Source organism: Nymphalis io, chromosome 1 (assembly GCF_905147045.1).
Source record: "Nymphalis io chromosome 1, ilAglIoxx1.1, whole genome shotgun sequence".
NCBI lineage: Eukaryota > Metazoa > Arthropoda > Insecta > Lepidoptera > Nymphalidae > Nymphalis > Nymphalis io.
Window position 1 is genome coordinate 11,329,768 of NC_065888.1, and position 22,597 is coordinate 11,352,364.

At 32.4% G+C, this 22,597-nt stretch overlaps 2 protein-coding genes across 3 annotated transcripts; both read left to right on the forward strand.

Annotated features, from left to right (window-relative positions):
• Nucleotides 1-338: 338 nt before the first annotated feature.
• On the forward strand, nt 339-4,242 carry LOC126771588 (F-box/WD repeat-containing protein 9-like). Its single transcript, XM_050491556.1, has 6 exons — nt 339-398; nt 730-945; nt 1,027-1,338; nt 1,500-1,762; nt 2,580-3,120; nt 3,613-4,242. The coding sequence occupies exons 2-6, from the start codon at nt 817-819 to the stop codon at nt 3,706-3,708; spliced, it is 1,341 nt and encodes a 446-aa protein (XP_050347513.1). The 5' UTR covers nt 339-398; nt 730-816; the 3' UTR covers nt 3,709-4,242.
• A 765-nt stretch (nt 4,243-5,007) lies between these two features.
• Nucleotides 5,008-18,850, forward strand: LOC126769861 (DNA ligase 4-like). 2 transcript variants are annotated; one of them, XM_050488781.1, is made up of 14 exons: nt 5,008-5,110; nt 7,818-8,011; nt 8,164-8,476; nt 9,081-9,256; nt 9,861-10,046; nt 12,529-12,724; nt 13,617-13,830; nt 14,078-14,204; nt 15,427-15,544; nt 16,182-16,372; nt 16,478-16,615; nt 16,707-16,974; nt 17,218-17,480; nt 18,205-18,850. In XM_050488781.1, the coding sequence occupies exons 2-14, from the start codon at nt 7,838-7,840 to the stop codon at nt 18,529-18,531; spliced, it is 2,691 nt and encodes an 896-aa protein (XP_050344738.1). In that variant the 5' UTR covers nt 5,008-5,110; nt 7,818-7,837; the 3' UTR covers nt 18,532-18,850. The 2 variants fall into 2 exon arrangements, with proteins under 2 accessions (XP_050344738.1, XP_050344748.1); XM_050488791.1 differs by lacking the exon at nt 7,818-8,011 and having other exon boundaries at nt 5,024-6,692; nt 18,205-18,796.
• Nucleotides 18,851-22,597: the final 3,747 nt, after the last annotated feature.

The following is a 22,597-nucleotide window of genomic DNA, read 5'->3' on the forward strand; positions in this document are numbered from 1 at the left end:
ATTAATAAATATCATAAACTATTATTTAATATTAAAAATAATATTTCGCATTTAGTTTATACCTAATAAAAGCATAATATTGTAATAAGCGACTCTTGTATTTGAGGTATAGTATCTCACTCTTGCGCTCTCTCTGTCTCTCTTTTTTTCTTTTTGCTTTAAATGTTGTTAAAATAATATATTTTTCTATGGTATGAGTTTGATATTTTAGTATATTTTTATTATTATGTTTAGAATATTGTTTCTAAAACGTGGTTGTAGTGTGTAGATCAGTGTTAATAGTATAAAAAATACCTACCAACTGCCAACTTTTGGTTATTGACAATATGCATGTCACTGTCAAATAATTTGCCATTTCCACTTCTCTTTGTTGACAAATATTGTGTATTATTTATTTAGTAAGTATTTACACTTATTAAAAAATATTTGCATCGATTTCATATTACCGTTATTTATTTATATTTTAGGAAGCAAATTAATTATGTACTGACATTTTCTTATGTAACAATAACGGTTAAGATTTTAAAAATAAACGAAATAATGGATTTTCTTTGTTTTGCCCTTAAATGAATATACTAATCTGATATAACTCTCAATTGTAAAATTGAGAGTTATTAATTAGCACTTCAACTATTTTTTCCTTTCAAATGTCATGTCATGGACTTATACTTAATTCACCCTTGAGAAATGAATTAGTGACATAGATTTACCATATGGGGTTACTTGCAGGACTATTAATGGACATATTACTCATACAAGATCTCTTACATTAATTTTACGTTTCGACCACAGTAACTTTATAAATCACATAACAAAATGTGTGATGTATTACAATCTGTAAAAGAACAATTAGTTGATATTGAAAATGAATGTATCTCTCCATGTATAAAGCCTAATGATGTGTATAATGCAGCTGAGCCTTCTTTACAAAATATGCCATTGGAGGTAAAATTAAACATAAATAACTATACCAAATTCTTTGTTAGAAATATTTTTTACTTCTAAAAAGTTGATATATGTTTACAGATTATATTAAAAATATGCTCATATTTAGATGCAAATTTTATAAAAAATAATTTGAGCAAAGTATGTCAGAGATTTAATGACATTTTAGATGATATAAGCCTTTGGAAGTATAGAGTTAGTTGTAAAGTAAGGGGATGTTTTCCTCCTTTATCCAATTTGGACAGTTGGAAAGAGATTGATGTGGACTGGACTGATATGTGTATTGAAATGGAAGCTGAGAGAAATAAATGGTGCAATGTGGATAAAACAACAAAACACTTAGTCATAAAAGATGTTCATTATGCATCGGTTGATGCAGTTATTTTGGTTAATGTAAGTAAGATGTATCAAAATAAAAAAAAATTATATCTAATATAATTTGTATGGTTCATGTAGATGTAGCATAAGAACCTACAATTCTTATTATATTAAAATTAAAGTAAATTATAATATATTTCAGTGTTGATTTTGTTTAATGTATCAAATATTTCCAGAAAGGTCAAACATGCATTTCTGGTGGCAGAGACAGATGTTTAGCTCTTTGGAATGTATTAGATATACAAATAGATGATAATATTGATACTGTGTTAACGGATCTCAAGCCTACAAAAATTAGACATGATGCTCATGCTGGTTGGGTCTGGGACTTAGCTACAGTGGATGTAGATTCGGCAAATACAGTGTATTCTGCCTCCTGGGACAACACTGTCAAAGCATGGGACATTAATTGTGGATTTGAGTGTATAGAAACATTCAAGTGAGTTTATCATTTGTTCATTCTTTTTTGATTTTAATGATATCTCCACAGGCTTTTTTGTCTGTGCCATTTTTTTGCACTGTATTTATAATACAGTATCTGCCTCAATATATATTACAGCTAATTATTACATAGCTTAGTATTATTAATTATGTGCAACTATTTGTTAAAAAAAATCATGTGTATATATCACTTATTAATCATTAATTATTAATATAAGTGTCTCATTGATAATTAAGTGATTATAAATGATTACTATCAGATAAACATAAACACAATTGTTTTGTATGTATGATAAATTTTAACTTAAAATATTGTACGATGGAATTACTGTTATTAACTTATGATGTGTTTCTATGCTGAAATAAAATCAATGCACTATGCAAATAATGAAAAAGGGACTAACAACTTATTTAAATAACTCAAGACAAGAATAAGATTTTTACAAGAAGAAAATAACATAATTTTAAATACAAAATAGTGTAGGGTTTTGTTAATGTCTTCGGGATTTTAAAGTTGTAATAATGATTTTTCATTCATTCTTTACTTCAGATAGTGCGGTACACACTTTATGATATTATTATTATAAATTATTCTGTTAGCACTTGTTGTTTGTTTCGCCGTCTATTATGGTTGATATTAAATAACATACCTAAATAAAACCTGGTTAACTAATAATAATAATATTATAAACGATTTTGGCGTTTTAAGAAAATCACGCCTTTTAAACTCACGAAGCATGGCCCTTCCAAGGCTTAGATTCAAGGTGTTAGGAATTTTAACATGTCCTATCGGAATAAAAAACTTATAATTTCAGCTGTAGTATGTCTGCCCTTGCCGTGGTTGCATATGGAAACAATGTGATGGCTGGTTTATATTCTAAAAAAATATTGACATTTGATATTCGTTGTGGTCCCAATCCTACAAATGTATACAAGCCACATCGTGGTCCAATTTTGTCGTTAACAACTCATAAGAATCAAATTGCATCTGTAAGTGAGGACAAAACATTAGCAATATTTGACATCGTAGCTGGGAAAATACTGAAAACTGATATAAAAATGCCATCGGAAAAAGCATACCCAGTGAGCTTGAGTTGGAATACATATGCATTGTATATCGGCGATTCGAAAGGATGTCTTCACCTCTTTGATCCTATTAACCATAACTATGTTAGAAGACATGAGCTGTGGCAAGAAGCCTCTATAACCGAACCTTCAAATAGAATAGCTGGTTGCCACCAGGGTGAAGGTACTTTAATTGCATGTTCAGACAGAGGTGAAATTAAATTTTTATACAATTCAAGTCCACCAACGGAGTATAAAAGTATGCAAACTAGCACCGTGGATGTTACACAGGTAAAAAAATTTGATTGCCTTACTTATTTGTACTTGCTTAATTGCCTAGGTATTTGAAAGACAAAAAAAAAAAAAATATTTCATCTCTTGGTAACCGGCCAATTTAAACTGTTACAATTTATAGAAACTCAAGGGTATAGAGTGGTTGATGTTTATATATATGCATAATTATATAAAATTAGAGTCTAGAATATACATACATATAATTTGAAGTTATATGTATATATTTGAAAATTCTACTTTCCCTTTTCTTCTTGTCTTTCACATATCGTTTAATTTGTTCCTCAAAGCCTAAGCCGATTTGTCAGCTGTCGCCACAATCTTCGAGCGAAGAGCCGAAACCGAGAGTTCGGCCTAACGCTTTACATGTAATATATATTATAAACAAAAATTTATTTGTTTGTTATGACAATTCAATTGTTATATACAAAACGTCGTGCAGAGAAATGTGTTACATTAATTGTGTCAAAAGTTTTTTATTTATTTTTTCAGTTGCAGTATCTAAATGGAATTTTAGCTGTTGGAACATGCGATTCGGCTCTTGAGTTTTGGATTCCTAATGAAAAATTTAATCACAATAACTTATAAATAATTTTACAATTAGATAATAACAATTATTAAAAATATAATATAAAAATTATAATAAATTATTAACGCAAAGCTTCCTAACTTTATATTATGAAGGTTTAATTGTGGAACAAGTAGTAATTAAACTATATGTTAAAGCATAATATTTTTATACCTAAAACTGCTAAAACGACAATTTTATATACTTACAAAATTAAATTAATAAAAAAGTAAAATCTCACGCTTATTGAGAAGAACAGCTATGGAAAAATACCCAAAATCTTACGAACACTCCTAATATATATTTATTTCTTCTACAACATTCCTGAAACAATATATTACATATTTAATTAAAATAAATATCTACAGCTAATTAAATTAAAAGATTAAGCGCACAAAATGTCTAATCTGAAAATTCACAAATCTTTGTATTGCCTAAAACCTAGTCTGTAATCACATTTTTTTTTTAAACCTTTGTTTAAATTTTATATTGTGTTTCTTTTAGACTAAAATTAAACCATAATATTAATTGTTTTCATAACGATTAACTTTTAAAACAACATTTCATAATAAAAAGTCTATTTCAGAAGATGATTTTTCTTTAACACTTTCCTTTAGTGTGATAACTCAAATTTGAAATTAGAAGCAAATATAACGAATAATATATTACTTATCAAATCGTATTGTATGAGATAAATGTTATGGAATTATATATTTATTGATGTTTCACGTTCGTAGCGTAGTATATTATATTACACCAAAGAATAAAATGATAAACAATAAAATGAAAAAAAAACTCATTTTCCTCATTAATAATGGAAAATGAAATTGTTAATAAAAACAAATACAGACAAGTAAAGGCTTAACGGTACTAAAATGTTTTTAAATTGATAAGTACCTACTAAGTTGTTATTAAAGTCACTAACAGAGTAGTTTGAGTAAGCCTTTTATTTTTTTATATATTTGAAGGAATTTAAAATAAAAAAATATATCGGTATGTATAGTTTTATTAGTAATATTTAAGGAACACGTATATTAAAACTCCATTTTAACGGTAATTGATTATAGGTTCAAAGTTATGTTTTTTTACTAAAGTATGTTTCTACTGTGCTTAGGGGAGGGAAGATCCTAGATCGTACTACACCTACAAACCATTATATTAATACTTAACATTCGTAGTAAATCCAAAATTTTTATTTTGATAATTTAATATGTTCTATTATATTATTATATTTATAATGTGATTTACATGTTTTTGCGCATTGCATTACAAAATGTCATGTCAAATAAATCATAAATGTCATTATTGTCAACCTCACTGAGGCACTAACTATTTTTTATGGAATAAAAACAAATTGAAAGCTGTGTTTTAAATAATTCATTAAGTTATTCATTTTAAGAACACGTAAATGCAATAATAAATGTGAGTAACAGATAAGTTCATTAGAATAACATCTTTATCTCGTATATTTATTTTCCTTATAAATCTTACTTTTTTTATATTATTACTATTGTAATATAGTATAACATAAAATAATAAAAGCACCATGGATAATGAAAAACCAGGTGTATCTCGTGTAAATACTGAAGAAATGGATGTGGAAAAAGACTTGACAAATAAATTTTTAAGTGGTGAAATGTCATTCGCGGAATACTCAAGTGAATGGTGCGATGGGGAGGACGAAGAAGATTCTGAAGAGCTTAAAAGAAATGATGAAGATGTGGCGCAATCCGTTCAATTAATAGAAAAAAGTAACTTTAGAAGACGAAGGCGTACACGCCTGTATCCAGCTTTAATGGGTTTGATGGGTGAAGCAAATTTAAGGTTTGCGCGGGGAGATATTGAAATGGCAGAACGTATGTGCCATGAAATTATAAAACAATTACCAACAGCTGCAGAACCATACCAAACATTGGCACAGATATATGAAAATGATATAGAAAAGTCATTACAGTTTTCATTATTAGGTGCTCATTTAAGTAATTCAGATGCAGAACATTGGTGGAGACTTGCTGGATTATGTAAACAGATAAATGATGTAAAACAAGAAATGATTTGTTACTCTCAAGCGGTGAAATCTGAACCACATAATTTAGAGACACATATGAAGAGGCTTGAATATTTGACAAAATTAGAAGAAAATAAATATCCTGTTAATACTTTAAATATTACACGAGTTAAATGTTATCACAAAATAGTTGTATCCTTACCACCAAGTGAAGGTGAAATAATAATGAAATATGCCAAAATGGCTGCTACAATGTATCATAATACATCAGAGACTGAAAAAGCAGTTGAAGTTATGGCTGCGGCTTATAAAAAATGTCCATCACTATTTACTTTAGAAGATATAAATATGTTACTGGAATTATTTATCTTACAAAAGCAGTACCAATCATGTATAGACATTTTTGTTTCAAATATAGGTGTTGAAATTGAAGCAGAGATACAAACAGTTAAAAATAGTAATAATGAAATAGAAGAACACACTAACTACATAAATTGTGTTATACCTGACAATATGGCTGTAGATTTAAAAAGTAAATTGTTAGTTTGCTTCATTCACTTGGGTGCTTTCACTCTAGTACAAAATTTACTGAATGATTTCTTGAGCAGCGATGTTGAAAAGGCTGGAGACCTTTATATGGATATAGAAGAAGCATTTTCATCAGTGGGTCATTATGAGATGGCTATAAAGTTATTAGAGCCTCTAGTAACAAATACAAATTTTGATTTAGGAGCTGTTTGGCTTAAATATGCAGAGTGCTTACAAAAACTTGGTAGAGAGGACGATGCTATACAGGCATACTATAAAGTATTGAAACATGTGCCACAACATCCAGATGCATGTAGAAAATTATTCACTATTTTAAAAATGAGAGGAGATATTGGAGAAGCATTAAAAATTTTACAACAAGATTATAAGTATGTTGTCAGTGCAAGTTTATTATATGAACAATGTCAGATATTAAAAAATCAAAATAATTTATTAAAGTATCTAGAAGTTGGAGAAGCCCTTTTTTCTAGAGATCTAACAAAATTTAGAAATCAAGAAGAATTAAAGATAGCTTGTAGGACTAAAGGTAATGTGGATCTGATTTACAGTTTTCGAACTATGAGAGGAGAGAGTACTTATCATGAGGAAGATATTCAGTTTGAAGAAGAATCATTTCGTCTTACGAATCAACAAGAATATGAATTTTTTAAAGAATTACTTAAAATTGCTTGTGATAACAAACTTTATTGTACAATGCAAAGATTAACGTTTTATGCTATGATTTCAAAGGGGTTACACTTTTGTCGCCAAGCTATTGAATTTTACTGTTTTCAGGCTTGTTTTTTGAATCGTGATTACTCAAATGCCTTACGATTCATAAAAGAATTTTCCACAAAATATCCTGGTTCAAGGACGTACAACTTATTAAGTTTTGTTATCAATTCTTTGGATGAGAATACACATGGAAAATTTTTGTCAAGGCTTTTTCTAAAAGATTACAATATTGTTAAGCATATGTTTTTGGGAAACAATTTCTTGATATCAGGTAGATATCTTGTTGCCTTGAAGTATTTTTTGGAATATCATGAACAATGTAGAGAACCTCTATCTGCATTACTAATAGCAGTAACTATACTTGCTATGGCAGCCCAGAGAACTGTGGACAAGCATCACAACTTAATATTACAAGGAATGTCATACTTTCTTACATATAAACAACTAAGAAAATGTGACCAGGAAGCTTATTACAACATAGGTAGGGCTTACCAAATGTTGAGCATTAATAACTTGGCAATTGAATATTATGAGAGAGCATTGGCATGTGGTCCAATTACAAGATGTGATCAGCATGGACTAATAGACTTAACCAAAGAAACAGCTTATAATCTTTATGTGTTATATAAAGATCAGTCACCGGAGATTGCTAGGAGATACATTATGAATTATTTAGTTATCTGATTAAATACTAAATCATAAAATTGTGTTTTAATAAAATTATATTTTTAAGCCCTTTAATTAATTATATTTGTTAATCTGTGCTATGTCTTCACTTTTTATGTGAATATTTTATCATATATAAAACTAATTTAATATTGAAACTTAAATAATTTTAAACATTAGATATTATTTTAGGTTAACCTAGAGGAGAAAAAATGAGTACAAATGTCCACCGAGTGGTACCAGCAAATCTGATATCATTTGGAGAATTGTGTGCTGTACTCGAACAATTGCATAAGAAAAAGAGACATAGGCCAGAACAAAACAAAATATTAGCCAATTTTTTTAATAATGTCAGACTCAAAATCAGTAATAGTAAAGATGAAAAGGTATTTAAATTCTATTTCTATGTTCTTAGGTCCATTTTTTAAAATATTTTTTTGTCAATCCTTCAGAAAGAAAATGATTCATATTAATTAAATAATTTTTACTTCCCATTAAAGTATAAGTGCCAAACAAATTTCCAAAAATTTTATTTCAGGAAGCTACGTTCTTTCCGATTCTGAGGCTTTTGCTTCCACAATGTGAACGAGACAGAAATCCATATAATTTAAAGGAAAAAAAACTGGGAAATCTACTTGTAAAAGTATTGTCACTTAATCCAAAATCGTTGGACGCTCAGAAAATAATTAATTTTAGCTCGGTGCATACTTCTACCCAAGAGAGCGATTTTGCAAGTGTAGCATATTTTGTTTTGAAAAATAGATTTGTTCAAATGTCATCAATTTTAACAATAGCCGATATTAACGAAATGCTCGATAATATTGCAAAGGCTGATGTCGAAAATAAAGGAAGTAAGCTTATTATTATGACTTGTAATATATAATTGTCTTTAATCTGTTGGTATGAGAATGTTCTGTACTTAATACTAAGTAGAAATCGTCAGCCCTGTTCCGTGGTTATACTATTTGTCTTAACTATGAGTCTTTAAAATAAAACGGGAAAGATGTGAATAAGTTTTTAAGACCTTAAAGTATACCAAATAAGGCCATGGTCAAGTCAGCATTCGAGTGCTTCATATATATAATGCCAGTTGATTTAATTATTAAATAAGTACTTAAAGTAATGTATCCTTGTACCTCTTGCTATTTTGAAGTAGCATTATTTATGGCAATAACTTTATGGCATGATTTATCTTTCTGTAATATGTCGTAAAACTTAGATTTTATTCAAAAATATTTTTGTTATATTGAATAGATCTGTAGGTATATGATGAGAGAATTTGTTTGTACATTACCGTTTACCTCGTGCAATACAACGGATCAGCTATAATAACAGTACATTTTTCTATAAGAAAGCTAAACCTCGGCAACTAGTAAAATATTTGTGTCTATATAAATATAAGTCTATATAATATAAACATTTTTATTGTAAAATACAAAATGTATAATCTTTCAGTAATATTAGATGAAGTATTTAGTTATGCGATAAGAAAGTTAACAGCTCAAGAATTTAAATGGTTTTTGAGAATTATACTGAAGAATTTGAAACTGGAAATGAGCGAGAATCGAATACTTGGAACGTTTCACCCACACGCAACAGAACTTTACCAAAGTTGTAGCAGTCTGTATGAGGTGAGAGTGCAGTTGATATTTGCTTGTTTTAAAGTTATATTTTTAAATAATATGTACCTATGTGTACGTCGAAACCACTTTCTGAAACATCATATAAAAATTGCGAAGTAAACTATTTTAACAAAACAAAACAAATCCTTTCGATAAAGTTGTTTCTTGATGTTAGCTCTTTCGGCTACTTCTTTGGTATTTATGGCCCATTGCTAAAACGTAGTAGCCTGGCCTTCCCAATATAGAATGTAATGGAATAAAACAGTAAATATATATTTATATACAATATGATTAATTAACTAATACGTACTAATGGGTAGCTACTATTTAATTAAGCATAGTAGAATTTAAGCGTAAAAATAATATTATATGTGAACAACAATGATAAAGCTAGCTATTAAAATGCTTTTAGATTTGTGGACCTCCTTTTATGTACCTAAGCTTCGTTGAACCTAATCATGTGTTACAATTACTCATAAACGCATTTCGCCATTGGAACTTCTAAATGCGAACTGCTTAACGGTGAAATACCTCTTGCAAATTATTATATTAAAACAAATATGAAATATAAAGATTGCTAATTTATTTTTATAACTTCTTGTCGTCACTTTAGGTGTGTGAAAACCTAAAGGACAGTGATATCAATTCTGGAACCGAGAGTTCTGATGAAGCGGTTGTGAAATTATTCTTCGCCGTGAAGCCAATGCTATCTGAACGACTCGACGTAACCAATATCCATCAGCTACCTATGAATGTAACATATCATATAGAAGATAAATTTGACGGCGAGAGGTTTCAGGTATGCTATACAGTACAGTTCTCGCTAAGCGGTTCATAGCTGCGTAAGATATTTTAAATAATTGTATTGTTCTTTTTACTATCAAATATTTCATCAATGTTAAATATACAAACATGTGATCATAATTAATATATCCGTAACCGTAACAGCCTGTGAATGTCCCACTGCTGGGCTAAAGGCCTCCTCTCCTCTTTTTGAGGAGAAGGTTTGGAGCTTATTCCACCACGCTGCTCCAATGCGGGTTGGTAGAATTCACATGTGGCAGAATTTCAGTGAAATTAGACACATGCAGGTTTCCTCACGATGTTTTCCTTCACCGTAAAGCACGAGATGAATTATAATCACAAATTAAGCACATGAAAATTCAGTGGTGCTTGCCCGGGTTTGAACCCACGATCATCGGTTAAGATTCACGCGTTCTTACCACCGGGCCATCTCGGCTTTTTATTAAATTAATATATAATGTGATGTTAATGTTGACACCATTTTCTCGTTCACCTTCACAGATATATCTCTTTTGTTGTTATTATTTTGTAAGCTTTTGACCTTTTTTATAAATGAAATAATTTTCAGAGCCAAAATTCTAAACCAATCGACTACTTTTGACTAAAGCACGTAGTCTAAAGTGACCATGATCATGACCGGTAGGCAGTGTAAGATTATAATAAATAATAATAATAAATAATCTTTATTCACATAGAAAGTTTATTTATTTATTTATCTTTATTCACATATAAAGCCGAGATGGCCCAGTGGTAAGAATGCGTGAATCTTAACCGATGATCGTGGGTTCAAACCCGGGCAAGCACCACTGAATTTTCATGTGCTTAATTTGTGATTATAATTCATCTCGTGCTTTACGGTGAAGGAAAACATCGTGAGGAAACCTGCATGTGTCTAATTTCACTGAAATTCTGCCACATGTGAATTCTACCAACCCGCATTGGAGCAGCGTGGTGGAATAAGCTCCAAACCTTCTCCTCAAAAAGAGGAGAGGAGGCGTTTAGCCCAGCAGTGGGACATTCACAGGCTGTTACGGTTACGGTTACATACAAAGTTACAAAGCATAATGAAGTCCCTGATTTCTGAGCTAGGCTCAAAGACCTGTATTACAGAAATCAATGTCCTCTCTCATATTTTTTAGTGTCATATCGTTCTATGTAAATAAAAATAAGTGATTAATAATTATTTCATACTGTATATTAGAGTGGAGTGTACTGTATATAGAGTAGTGTAGAGTATGTGTGTGTTTTAATGTGTGTATGTGTGTGTGTGTTTGTGTGTGTGTATGTGTGTATATGTGTAATTTGTATCACAAAATATTATAGCAACAACGATTCAGTTTTTTCATAATCTAGTCCTAGTAGCCAATTTTTAATAGTTACTTTAGCTTCACGATTACATAAGGGATGTATATTTTTTATTTTATTTATTTTGTTATACAAATAAACTGCTTTAAAATCATGTTGTCGTTTGGCTGAAGCTGTTCGACATATAACAGGTGGACATACGTTTTTAATGACACGTTGCTTACTGTATTCGTCGGCATGATTGAGTGGTTCTATGTCGTTGGATAACTAATTGATAGACGTATAGTTGCCTAACCGTTAGGAGTTGACATTTTTCATACAACTTAGTTGTAGAAAATCTGTATGGGCTAGAGGTCATGACTTTTAAGATAGATCTATGAGCTCTTTCCAAGTCCAATATAAAGGTTTTACAAGCACCACCCCAAGCTTTTATACAATATCCAATGACTGACTAACCTAGTGCATAATATATTGTGCGCAGAAGATCTAAATCAGCAACGTGCTTCAACTTCTTGAAAACCCAAATAAGTTTTCTGGTGCGCGCAGTTGTGATGTCTTTATGAGAGCGCCAGCTAAGTTTTCGTCCAAAATAATTCCTAGATATTTGACGGTCGTAGATTTAGCTATCTCAAAGCATGAACAGGAAGCAAAAGAATCACTGGGGTAGTTACATGTGTGAACCTTAAGACTAATGTTCTCTGGTTTTGTTTTGGCCACAGAAAACTGAATAAATGAGGTTTTGGAGAGATTCAATGTCAACAGGTTTACACTAAGCCATTGATTGACTTTGTGGAGTCCTAATTGAGCATAATACCGTACTTTGTCCCAAGTCTCTCCGTGGAATACAAGCGCAGTATCATCCGCGTAGGTAAATTATTTTAGGTAGATTATCAGCCCAATACTCGTAAATATAGTCGATATATTACGTCGATTTTGTGTGCAATTTGTAGACTTTGTTTTTTTTTTACTAACACACGAAAACCCGAGTTCCGGAGTCAGAATCGTAGGTTAAGATTATTTTGCTTTATGACACTGAAATTAAACTAAACTTTTTATGAAATATTTTTATTCAAAAGTGATTTTAACTCAACGATTTTATCGTCGAAATCACCATGAACCAATATTTTTTGGTTAAAACTACTTTTGACTGGTTTTGTTTTTTAAATATACAGATGCATATGGAAAATGATATATTTGAATATTTTTCGAGAAACGGATACAAGTATGCGAAAAAATACGGTAGAACTTATGAGTCTGGCTCATTGACACCAGATTTAAAGGATTGCTTTTCGAAGGATGCTCATAGCTTTATCATTGACGGTGAAATGATGGGTTGGCACAAAATGGATCAGTGTTTTGGTTGCAAAGGTAACAAATAACTTTTTACAAAATAACCAAAATCAAAATATACTTTTTTTTAAGTAGTCTTGTACAAGCGCGTTTGAATCGTCACGTTACACAGTGAAATCAAGTGCAAAAAAAAATCACCGGTCTTAGATGTAGACTACCGAGAAAAATCTGAAAGAAAATCAGAACAGAATCTGGTTACTCTTTCTCAAATGTAATTAAAAATAAATATAGTCAAATATATAAATAAATTTATACATGCAAATCATCGATAACTACAAAACTACCAAATTTCACGTTTTTTTTCATCCACATTTTTGTATTAAATAACGAGCTTTCTTCATGTTTTTAATAAGATAGAAATTTATTACCTGGAAATGTATTTCCTGATAGGTACAATGTTGGTGTCTTCAAATCCAGAGTAAACAGGTTTCTTATAGGCAAGCGTGCTACATCCAAGACCGTGTCGATGCTAAACATCAGACAAGTCAACGGTCAAACGTTGACCTATTAATTGTAAAAAAAATATGTAAAAAACATGCGGAATGTAGAATCATACACTAATCAATACTGGCAATATTTTTGTGTTGTCGAATGTTTAGGATAGTGTTATACGTGCTGTATTTATGTGGAAACTTAAGATTTTCCGGCGAATTTTATATTACTAAGGCTCGGAATCCATCAAAGTTAAGATCGAGAGAAAAAGGGTATGCAATGTCTGCTGAAGCGTTGCGGACAGGGGATGTGACAAAAAAATTGGTTATTTACAAAACACCTAACCACCTAACCATCATGTTCTGTTCTACTTTTTTGTTTACCAGGATTTCATTTCCGTTCCTAAACCAATTACGACTTAACGAAAAATGGACTTATTTCTTTGATTTATTCAATTAAAGTCAAATATTTTTTATAGCATTGTCATATGACATTAAAACGATTACTGAAAATTCATCGTATCGCCCTTGTTACTGCGTGTTTGACATTATATACTACAACGGAAAATCGCTTATTGGCGCCCCAGAAAAAGGCGGTTTGCCATTGAAAGAGAGGCTCAAGATTTTAGACACGTTATTCACCGATGTACCGGGCGTTATACAACATAGCAAACGAGCTATTGTCAAAGATAGGTATATATTATATTTAATTATATTTAATTATATTTAATAACAAAAAAAATGGTTTTTTTTTTATTAGAAAAAACATCGTAAGGAAATTTCATGTGTCGTCTGAAATAAAAAAGAAAATAAAAACATATATTTTGTTTTTATTTTTTATAAGAGACAGTACCAAGATAAAAAAAAATAATGCTCTTGTATTTCTCGGTGTGGTGTATATGGTTTCCTATGATATAATATAAAATTGATACCGTTTTAGTACAGACGTCTTGAACGCTTTGAACGCGGCTATCGACAATCAGGACGAAGGCATTGTTGTGAAAGATGTGAACTCATATTACAAGTCGAACAAACGAAATGAGGGCTGGTACAAAATTAAACCGGAGGTGAGATGATTTGAAACCGGTCATGGAAACCGCTGTATTCTCGAATAATGAATCAATAAATAACTTTTATTTTTTATTTTTATTATATCTGGGAAACAAACAGTACACGCCACATATACTACACAACAAATTAACTCGATCACACACCAATCAAGTTTCCACTCAAAACTAATTCATGTATGACAGTAAACAAGCAATTTTGTAAATTACAAATAATAAATATTAAGATTCAAACAGTTAACAACAGCAAAACAATATTATATAATAAAATTTAAATAGATAAAATAAAAACATTGACTATCTTCTTCTATTTCTGGTGGTAGGGCTTTGTGCAAGCTCGTCTGGGTAGGTACCACCCACTCATCAGATATTCTACCGCAAAACAGCAATACTTGATATTGTTGTGTTCCGGTTTGAAGGGTGAGTGAGCCAGTGTAATTACAGGCACAAGGGACATAAAATCTTAGTTCCCAAGGTTGGTGGCGCATTGGATATGTAAGCGATGGTTGACATTTCTTACAATGCTAATGTCTAAGAGCGTTGGTGACCACTTACCATCAGGTGGCCCATATGCTCGTCCGCCTTCCTATTTTATAAAAAAAAAAAAAAAGACTAAGTTAACAAATACACACAAACTCTTTTTTTAAATGTATTGAGCGTACAGGAGAGAGCGTACGTCAAATGCAATCGAAAAAGTTAATATAAATCTGATATTATAAACTTAACTTTTTTTTTTTCACACACGGCTTTATACAAGACTAATCTGTTCCCAAATTAAGCTTGTATAAAGCTTGTGCTATGGAAACCAGACAACTGATATACATATACTACTTTTTGTAAATACATACTTATATAGATAATTACACCCAGACTCAGGACAAACAGACATGTTCATGCACACAAATGTCTGTCCTTGGTGGAATCGAACCCACAACCTTCGGCGTGAAAGGCAAGTATCTACCAACCACGCCAACAAAATGTCAAAAAAACAAAATGTCTAAACTTATAACTTGCGATGGAATCCTACGAAGCATATATATCGTTATTCAATAGCATTTCATTTCATTGTAGATAGTGTTATAATTTTCGAAATGAGTGATATTGTAAATAATATTTATATTGCATTTTCGAGAATAACACTATGTCTACGGAATAATAAATTCGATAGGTATTTCTGTGAAAAACACAATTAAGTTTAAACAATTACTATCACACTTTGCAGTACACCGATGACACTATGGTGGACTTAGACTTGGTGGTAATTGGCGCAGACGAAGCTGAAAATAAACGACAAGGTCGCGCTAAAAGTTTTCACGTTGCGTGTATTGACGTTAAACCTGGTAAGACATTCTTACAGTACTGGAAAATAGACTAACTAGTAAACATCCGAAATAACGTAAAAGTTTTTTTAAAATAACATAACCCATTAATATAAATATTTATTACGAATAGAAGAATTTGTAACTAGAAATTGATAAAACCGACGATTTTATTTTTCTACTGCGAGGGAGCTATTTGGGGCAGAGTTATATAATGTCGAAAAAATAAGATAAAAAGTAATGCGTAATGAGTACCAGCTACCGACTCGTTACTCGACCGCCAAACCGCACCATACCTTATATTACTTCGTTCCGGTGTGCGGGGTGATAGAAACAGAGTAATAAGGATCGGTAGCTTACGAGTGAAGGTGAGTTGCGCAAAATTTATAGGATATATTTAGAATCATCATATCAGCCGAAAGACGTCCACTGCGGGACAAAGGCCTTCCCCAAGGATTTCCACGTTGGCCGGTCTTGCGCTGCCGCATCCAACGGCTTCCCGCGACTCGTTCTAAGTCGTGGGTCCACCTTGTAGGCGGCCTGCCCACGCTGCGTCTTCCGGTTCGTGGTCGCCACTCGAGAACCTAGCGTAGAACTATTTAGAATAAAGAGTCAGACCCTCAGATCGCAGTACGTGTGCATGTACCCGCGGGCGCAGGCGGCGCGGCGCGCTGGGTGTGCGTGGGGCGCGTGGCGGGCGGGCTGGCGCGCGCCGACCGCGAGCGCGTGTGCGCGGCGCTGCAGACGCGCTGGCGCGCCGCGCGCACCGCGCCGCCGCCGCGCTGCCTCCACTTCAACAGAGAGACGCCGGACTTCTGGGTACTGCCAGAGCATTCCGTCGTCTTTCAGGTACTCCAGTATATGTGTAATGACCCGTTACCCGTGCTCTGACTTACTATTTATTTGTATGCTATTTAAGACGTTTTTAAATAAGCCAACTCACATTGCACCCAGGTGCGAGCCACGGAGCTGATCCGCAGCTCGTGTTTCGGCGCGTCCTACACGCTGCGGTTCCCGCGCGTCATGCGCGTTCGCACAGACAAGCCGGTCAGCGACGTTATGACGCTGCAAGAGTTCGATCGGCTGGTATCCGTACGTAATAAAACAGTATCATCAGGAGTATCGGCTGATGTGATGATTAGAATTTATAGAGTTTGCTTAAATTTGAATTTTTGAATTTAAGACGAGGAGCCCGGTGATTAAACTGAGCAGAAAACGCGTTAACGAGACGCAGCTGAACCAAATGCAACCGGTGACGCTCCGCAAGCGGGTGGCGAATTTGCCACAGGTGTCTGAAAGGTTCCGTACGAAAACGACAGGCGATGTGCAAGTTATATCTAAGGCACTACTGGATAGAAAGCTCTGCGTCATTTCCGATGAAGAGGATTGCAAGAAAGCGGAATTAGTACGAGTTATTGAGTCACATGGTGGAAAACATGTCGAAAATCCAGGTAGGTGAATATGAATCTACTCCTTTCGGGTCCTTTGTCTAAAACACAATTGATTCAATATCAAGATTCATCTTTAAATCTAACCTTAGATTTACATTCTATGCGATTTGCTGATAGAACTTATGATAGATATTGGGATGAGATCATAGACAATTTTTAGTACTTTTTATAGTTTTGACATATTTATAACAACTTATATTAGTGCATGCAATTTTGCATTTGATCCAAACATCGTACTATAAGGTCCAGACACGTGGTGTTGCGTAGTTGGAAGAATGACACCGTTGGCGAAGAAACGAATAGAAATTCAGGTACTAGATATTGTAACTTCTTCTTGGCTCCGTTCGCTTCCTGCATCAGAAACACTATGCTCTTTATCTCCTTTAAACATGCTATCTATGAAGAGAGACACCAGGCGGCAGTTGAGCTTAGATTATGATTCATTTGGAGATAGTTTTAAAGACGAGATAGATGAAATTGTTTTGAAGAAATGTTTGCAAAACATGGTAAGTTTAAAATATAAAGTTTGTTATAAAGTTTCTTTAAAAAAGCCGAGATGGCCCTGTGGTAAGAACGCGTGAATCTTAACCGATGATCGTGGGTTCAAACCCAGGCAAGCACCACTGAATTTTCATGTGCTTAATTTGTGATTATAATTCATCTCGTGCTTTACGGTGAAGGAAAACATCGTGAGGAAACCTGCATGTGTCTAATTTCACTGAAATTCTGCCACATGTGAATTCTACCAACCCGCATTGGAGCAGCGTGGTGGAATAAGCTCCAAACCTTCTCCTCAAAAAGAGGAGAGGAGGCCTTTAGCCCAGCAGTGGGACATTCACAGGCTGTTACGGATAAAGTTTCAGATCCTGAGTTCAAACCCTGTTTAGGTCTGTATAAAGTAAAAGTAATAGAATTTTCTATCGACAATTTCGAAAAACTAGTCTCTTAAGAATATCATCAGCCGTGACCAAAATCGGTCAGAATTAAATCATCGTATCATCTTAAAAATAATTATAATTACTGAGGTGTATCAAAGCAGTGTGTGTGTACTTCGAATCCATTATTCTTGAATATAATTAGATATACGAGTAGGTACGGCTACTTGACACTAAGAAATTATATTTCTTGCAAACGTTATAAGCGTTCGAGTCATCAGGTGGCTTATACGACTGTCTGCTTTGCTGAAATAAATATATATGGCAAATTGTAAATTTATTATTCTTATTCCAGGACCAATCAATATATCCAACATTAAAAGAGAAATTGAAACTGGATGAGCAGTTATTTGGTGATAATAATCCGTTCTCTTTCCTTAGAAGTTGCACTTTACACATTATAGGGAACCCCTTACATGGGCTATTAGCGAAAATGTATGGAGCTGCTGTCAGCAATGATTATACTTCTTTAACACACTTTGTCATACCACGTGATACGTCGTCAGAAAACATACAAAATTTCAAGAATGACATAAAAAACGTCAAAATTGTGTGCAACGATTGGTTAGAAACATGCTTCCAACATAAAAGACTTATTAATGACTTGGATTTTATAATGTAAACACCGTAAATCGATGTATTTCGCATGATAAGGTGAGAACGTTAAGTCGTTGGTCCTGAGCTGGAGCTCTCAAGTTATGACATGAAAGTGAGGGAATAGAGAGTGCAACACACTGTGTACTGTAATATCGTTTGCGCATGCGCAGTGGGGTAGTCTCATTGAGAATGGCCGCCGTGACTTATAATGATAAGTCATTATGACATAATATTTTTACAATTATATTTTACGACATTTGCTTTCATTTTATATCAATTTATTATTAAAATATCACGTTATAAATTTACATATGTTTTTAATTAAATAAATAATTATTAGTTTATTGATTTTGTTTTTTTATTTAAGTATGTACATACTTACATACATACTTACCATTATAATAGGTATGAGTCATACCGTTTCGTCTTGGGTTTAATTACAATGATGACAGCAAGTAGAATTCTATTAATTTAACCCTTAAAGTAAATATTTCAAGTTTTCCCTGTGACTTCGCCCGTATGTGGGGGAGGGGTTTAGGTATAAAAATGTTGCCTGTGACCTTGCGATTCGAGCTTGCTTCATACCAAATATCATCAAAATCGGTTCAGTGACTATGCCGTGAAAGCGTAAGAGACAGACAGACTTATTTTCGCATTTATAATATTATTCAGCAAGGCCTTAAAATCATAAAGTCGTACATTAAAAGATGCGTAGATTATATTCAACATCCTTTATTTTATATGCAAGTATAATATGCGCAAACATTCTTAAAGTGCACACGTGTTACTTTATGAGGTATGAAAACGTATGTACACATGTAATTGATACTTGGTTTGTAAGATTGAATAAGCTCTTGTACGATCAAAAGCGATCGGCCGCGAAATGAATTAAAATCATCCGTGAAGCCGCAATATATATATATGAACTTACGTGACTATATCCCGTTTCAATAAAACTTGTTCAAACGCTCAAAAATATTTTATTTAAATTATTCAATTTTTTTTTGTGAATTCACCTTTTGACGACATCCAATTTATTTGTTAATTTTTTAATACATTCTGATGTAACAAAACTAAAAATTTAATCTAGTGTGACAAAAATAAAAATTCGACTTCAACCATTCGCCTGTAAGTAAACCTTTATAACAACGTACAACAATTTTATTTTATTTTTTTAACTTTTTGTGGTAAATGGTTTTATATATAGCTTAATATTAAATACCTATAGCTAGCATTTAAACACGGTTGACAGTGCTCGAATGAACCGCGCTGCACTGTTTAAGGAAACAAGTGTTACATCCCTTTCACGTTTTAACTTCTCAACTCATCATGAAAGTTATATATACGTTCTCAGGTGTACATAAAGGACATAAGTATCTAAGGACTTACCCCTCAAGCCAGTGCTGGCATTAGTGGGGGGGGGGAAGGCGATGGCGCGTGGCGCCAAATTTGCGGCAGCGACATACTAAGAAAAACATATTTGAAAAATAAAAAATAAATAAATAGGAGGAGCTACAAAACTGTCTACGTCAACGTCGTTAGCTCTGGGTTAGCTAAAGGGAAGATGAAAATATTTGGATCACCAAAAAATTAACACTCAATTATGATTTCCTTAAGTGGGCGCCACAAAATTTTTGCCCGAGGTGTTAGTGGCCCTAACGCCGGCTATGCCTCAAGCGCGGGCGAAAACTAGTATAATATATATACCTATGCTTTTAGGTAGTTTAGTTGGGCGACGGAGGGCGTAGATCTCGAAACACTCGTATCCTCTAAACTCAATGTTTTTTTTAAAGTATTTTATTTTGAATTCTTACATATTTAAACGATTACTTTTATTGGTTAAGTTATACAGTTTGTTAACTCTTCCACTCGTTCTAATGAAATGATCCATTTGCTCAGATGATGCATTAAATGCTACGAGTACTTACTGCTTCACTAATAAACAATTATGCTCACAGTTTACCGTTTGTTGTAACGATCACGCGTGGAATATATTATTAATAATTTATTTAGTGACGTGTAACGGTGGTAAACATTGTAACAACAAAAACAATATAAAAATATGGTTGTAAAAATCCTTAGCACCTTAAGAGTAACTTACGCATAACTTACCTAGGTACTTACCAAATAGAAAAATGTGATTTGGTTAAATTAATGAAATTAAAATCGTCAAAAAAGAAACTAAATACAATTTATCCTAGTATTGCATCTTTAAATACATTTTATTAACGTGTTTTAATTTTGTTGGAGATATCTATATAAAATGTAGGTATAACTTAGAAATAAACTTTTTTAATCAACTTTTATCTGGGTATAGAATAAATTATGGCATTGAATGTGACTTAATTGTTAGGTTATATGAATCAAGTTCCACGCATTTTTATTTAATCAAAATTAATATCTAGGTACTTTATTCCAAGTAGACACTCTTACTAGCAATGTTGAATCTTTATTTTACAATATTAATTTAAATTGAAAGTTATAAGCGGTTCAAAATGTAGATTTTCCTGAAAAGAACTGGCAAGAAACTTAGGTAGTAAATATTCTGGTTACGATAATTAAACAAAATTGGATTATTATATATCCTGCCAAAATATTAAATAGTTACCAACCTATATTTATGTAAGTCATTAATGTATCAAGTCATATCAATGAATTGTAATTATTTCATTGATAACAATCACAGACATTAATGTGCAATTGAATACTTTCCTCAACTCAATCTAATATTAATCATAATGTGAAACAAATACTTACTAACAATATAAGGATAATCTTAGGCGGAACAGATTACAATAAATAAATCGCTGGACACCGGCGAGTGTAATATGAGATGTAATTGGCAATCGTCACCCGAGATTCCGGATCGTTTACATAGATTGGTGATGATACAATCATGATTATAATATTATTGGATTTAGATTGATAAATAAATTATAAAAGAAATAATTTGTGTATTATATATATTAGGCCTATATACTAGGTTGTAGGGCTTTGTGCAAGCTCGTCTGGGTAGTTATCTAATTCCCACTCATTGCATATTCATATCGCCAAACGGTAAACGGTAAACCTACTTAGTATTGTTATGTTTCGGCTGGTAGAGTGAGTGAGCCAGTGCAAATGCAGGCACAAGCACAAGGGATATAACTTCTCTGTTTCCAGGATTGATGGTGCGATGTAAGAAGGATTAAAATGCCATACACCGACATGTCTATATATATAGGTGGGTAGGTGGTACATATCATTATGTGGCTAATTTGCCCATTATAGTATATTCATATTTATACGAGATATTGAATAACCCTCGTTCGTGTTTGTACATGTGGAAGCACGTAATATAGCTGTTGGTAATGCATCCGCTCTTTCTTAGATTGATTGACATCCTGATTTGAGTATGAGAGCGAGGGAACAAAATTATTGCTGTGTTTATGCACTATAATATCATTGACGTTGTTAATCGTGATTTGATTCTGTAACCAAAATTTGGTAAAGAGAATATTATTATTATTATTGTATAGATAGATAACAGTGAGTGTCGGCTAGGGCGCTTTCCAAGTGAAGTCAAAACTAAAACGTGTGGTATGATAAAAATGTCATAACATAACATAAAAAATGAAATAAAAAAATATAATTTTTTTATCTTATTTAATTTCAGGACATTTGTCCTGAAAAAAATACAATAATGCCTAATAATTTACAACAATTTTATTATTGGAAATCTTATTCCTACATAATATTGCATTGGTTAATAATTTTTAGTAATGGAGATAGCAAAAAAAGTTTGAAACCATACTGAGGTGGAGCCGTTATTAAACATATAGGTTATTATTTACCATATATCCATTTTAGTTGTGGCATAATCGCTTGAAAAGCAAAATGACAAATTTCCGACTACGTTGGCAAAATAATCTACCTACGTATATCTAAAAAAAAGGCAACATATGTTTCAAGACACGATATAGGTAAGTGTGTCTTGAAACTATTTATATGAATGTTTCATATCAATTGGATTTGTAGTTTTTGCGTGATTCCGGAAAAAAAATATCTTTACAGGATCCGTATGATGTCATTTGTCGTATGATTTTTATGAC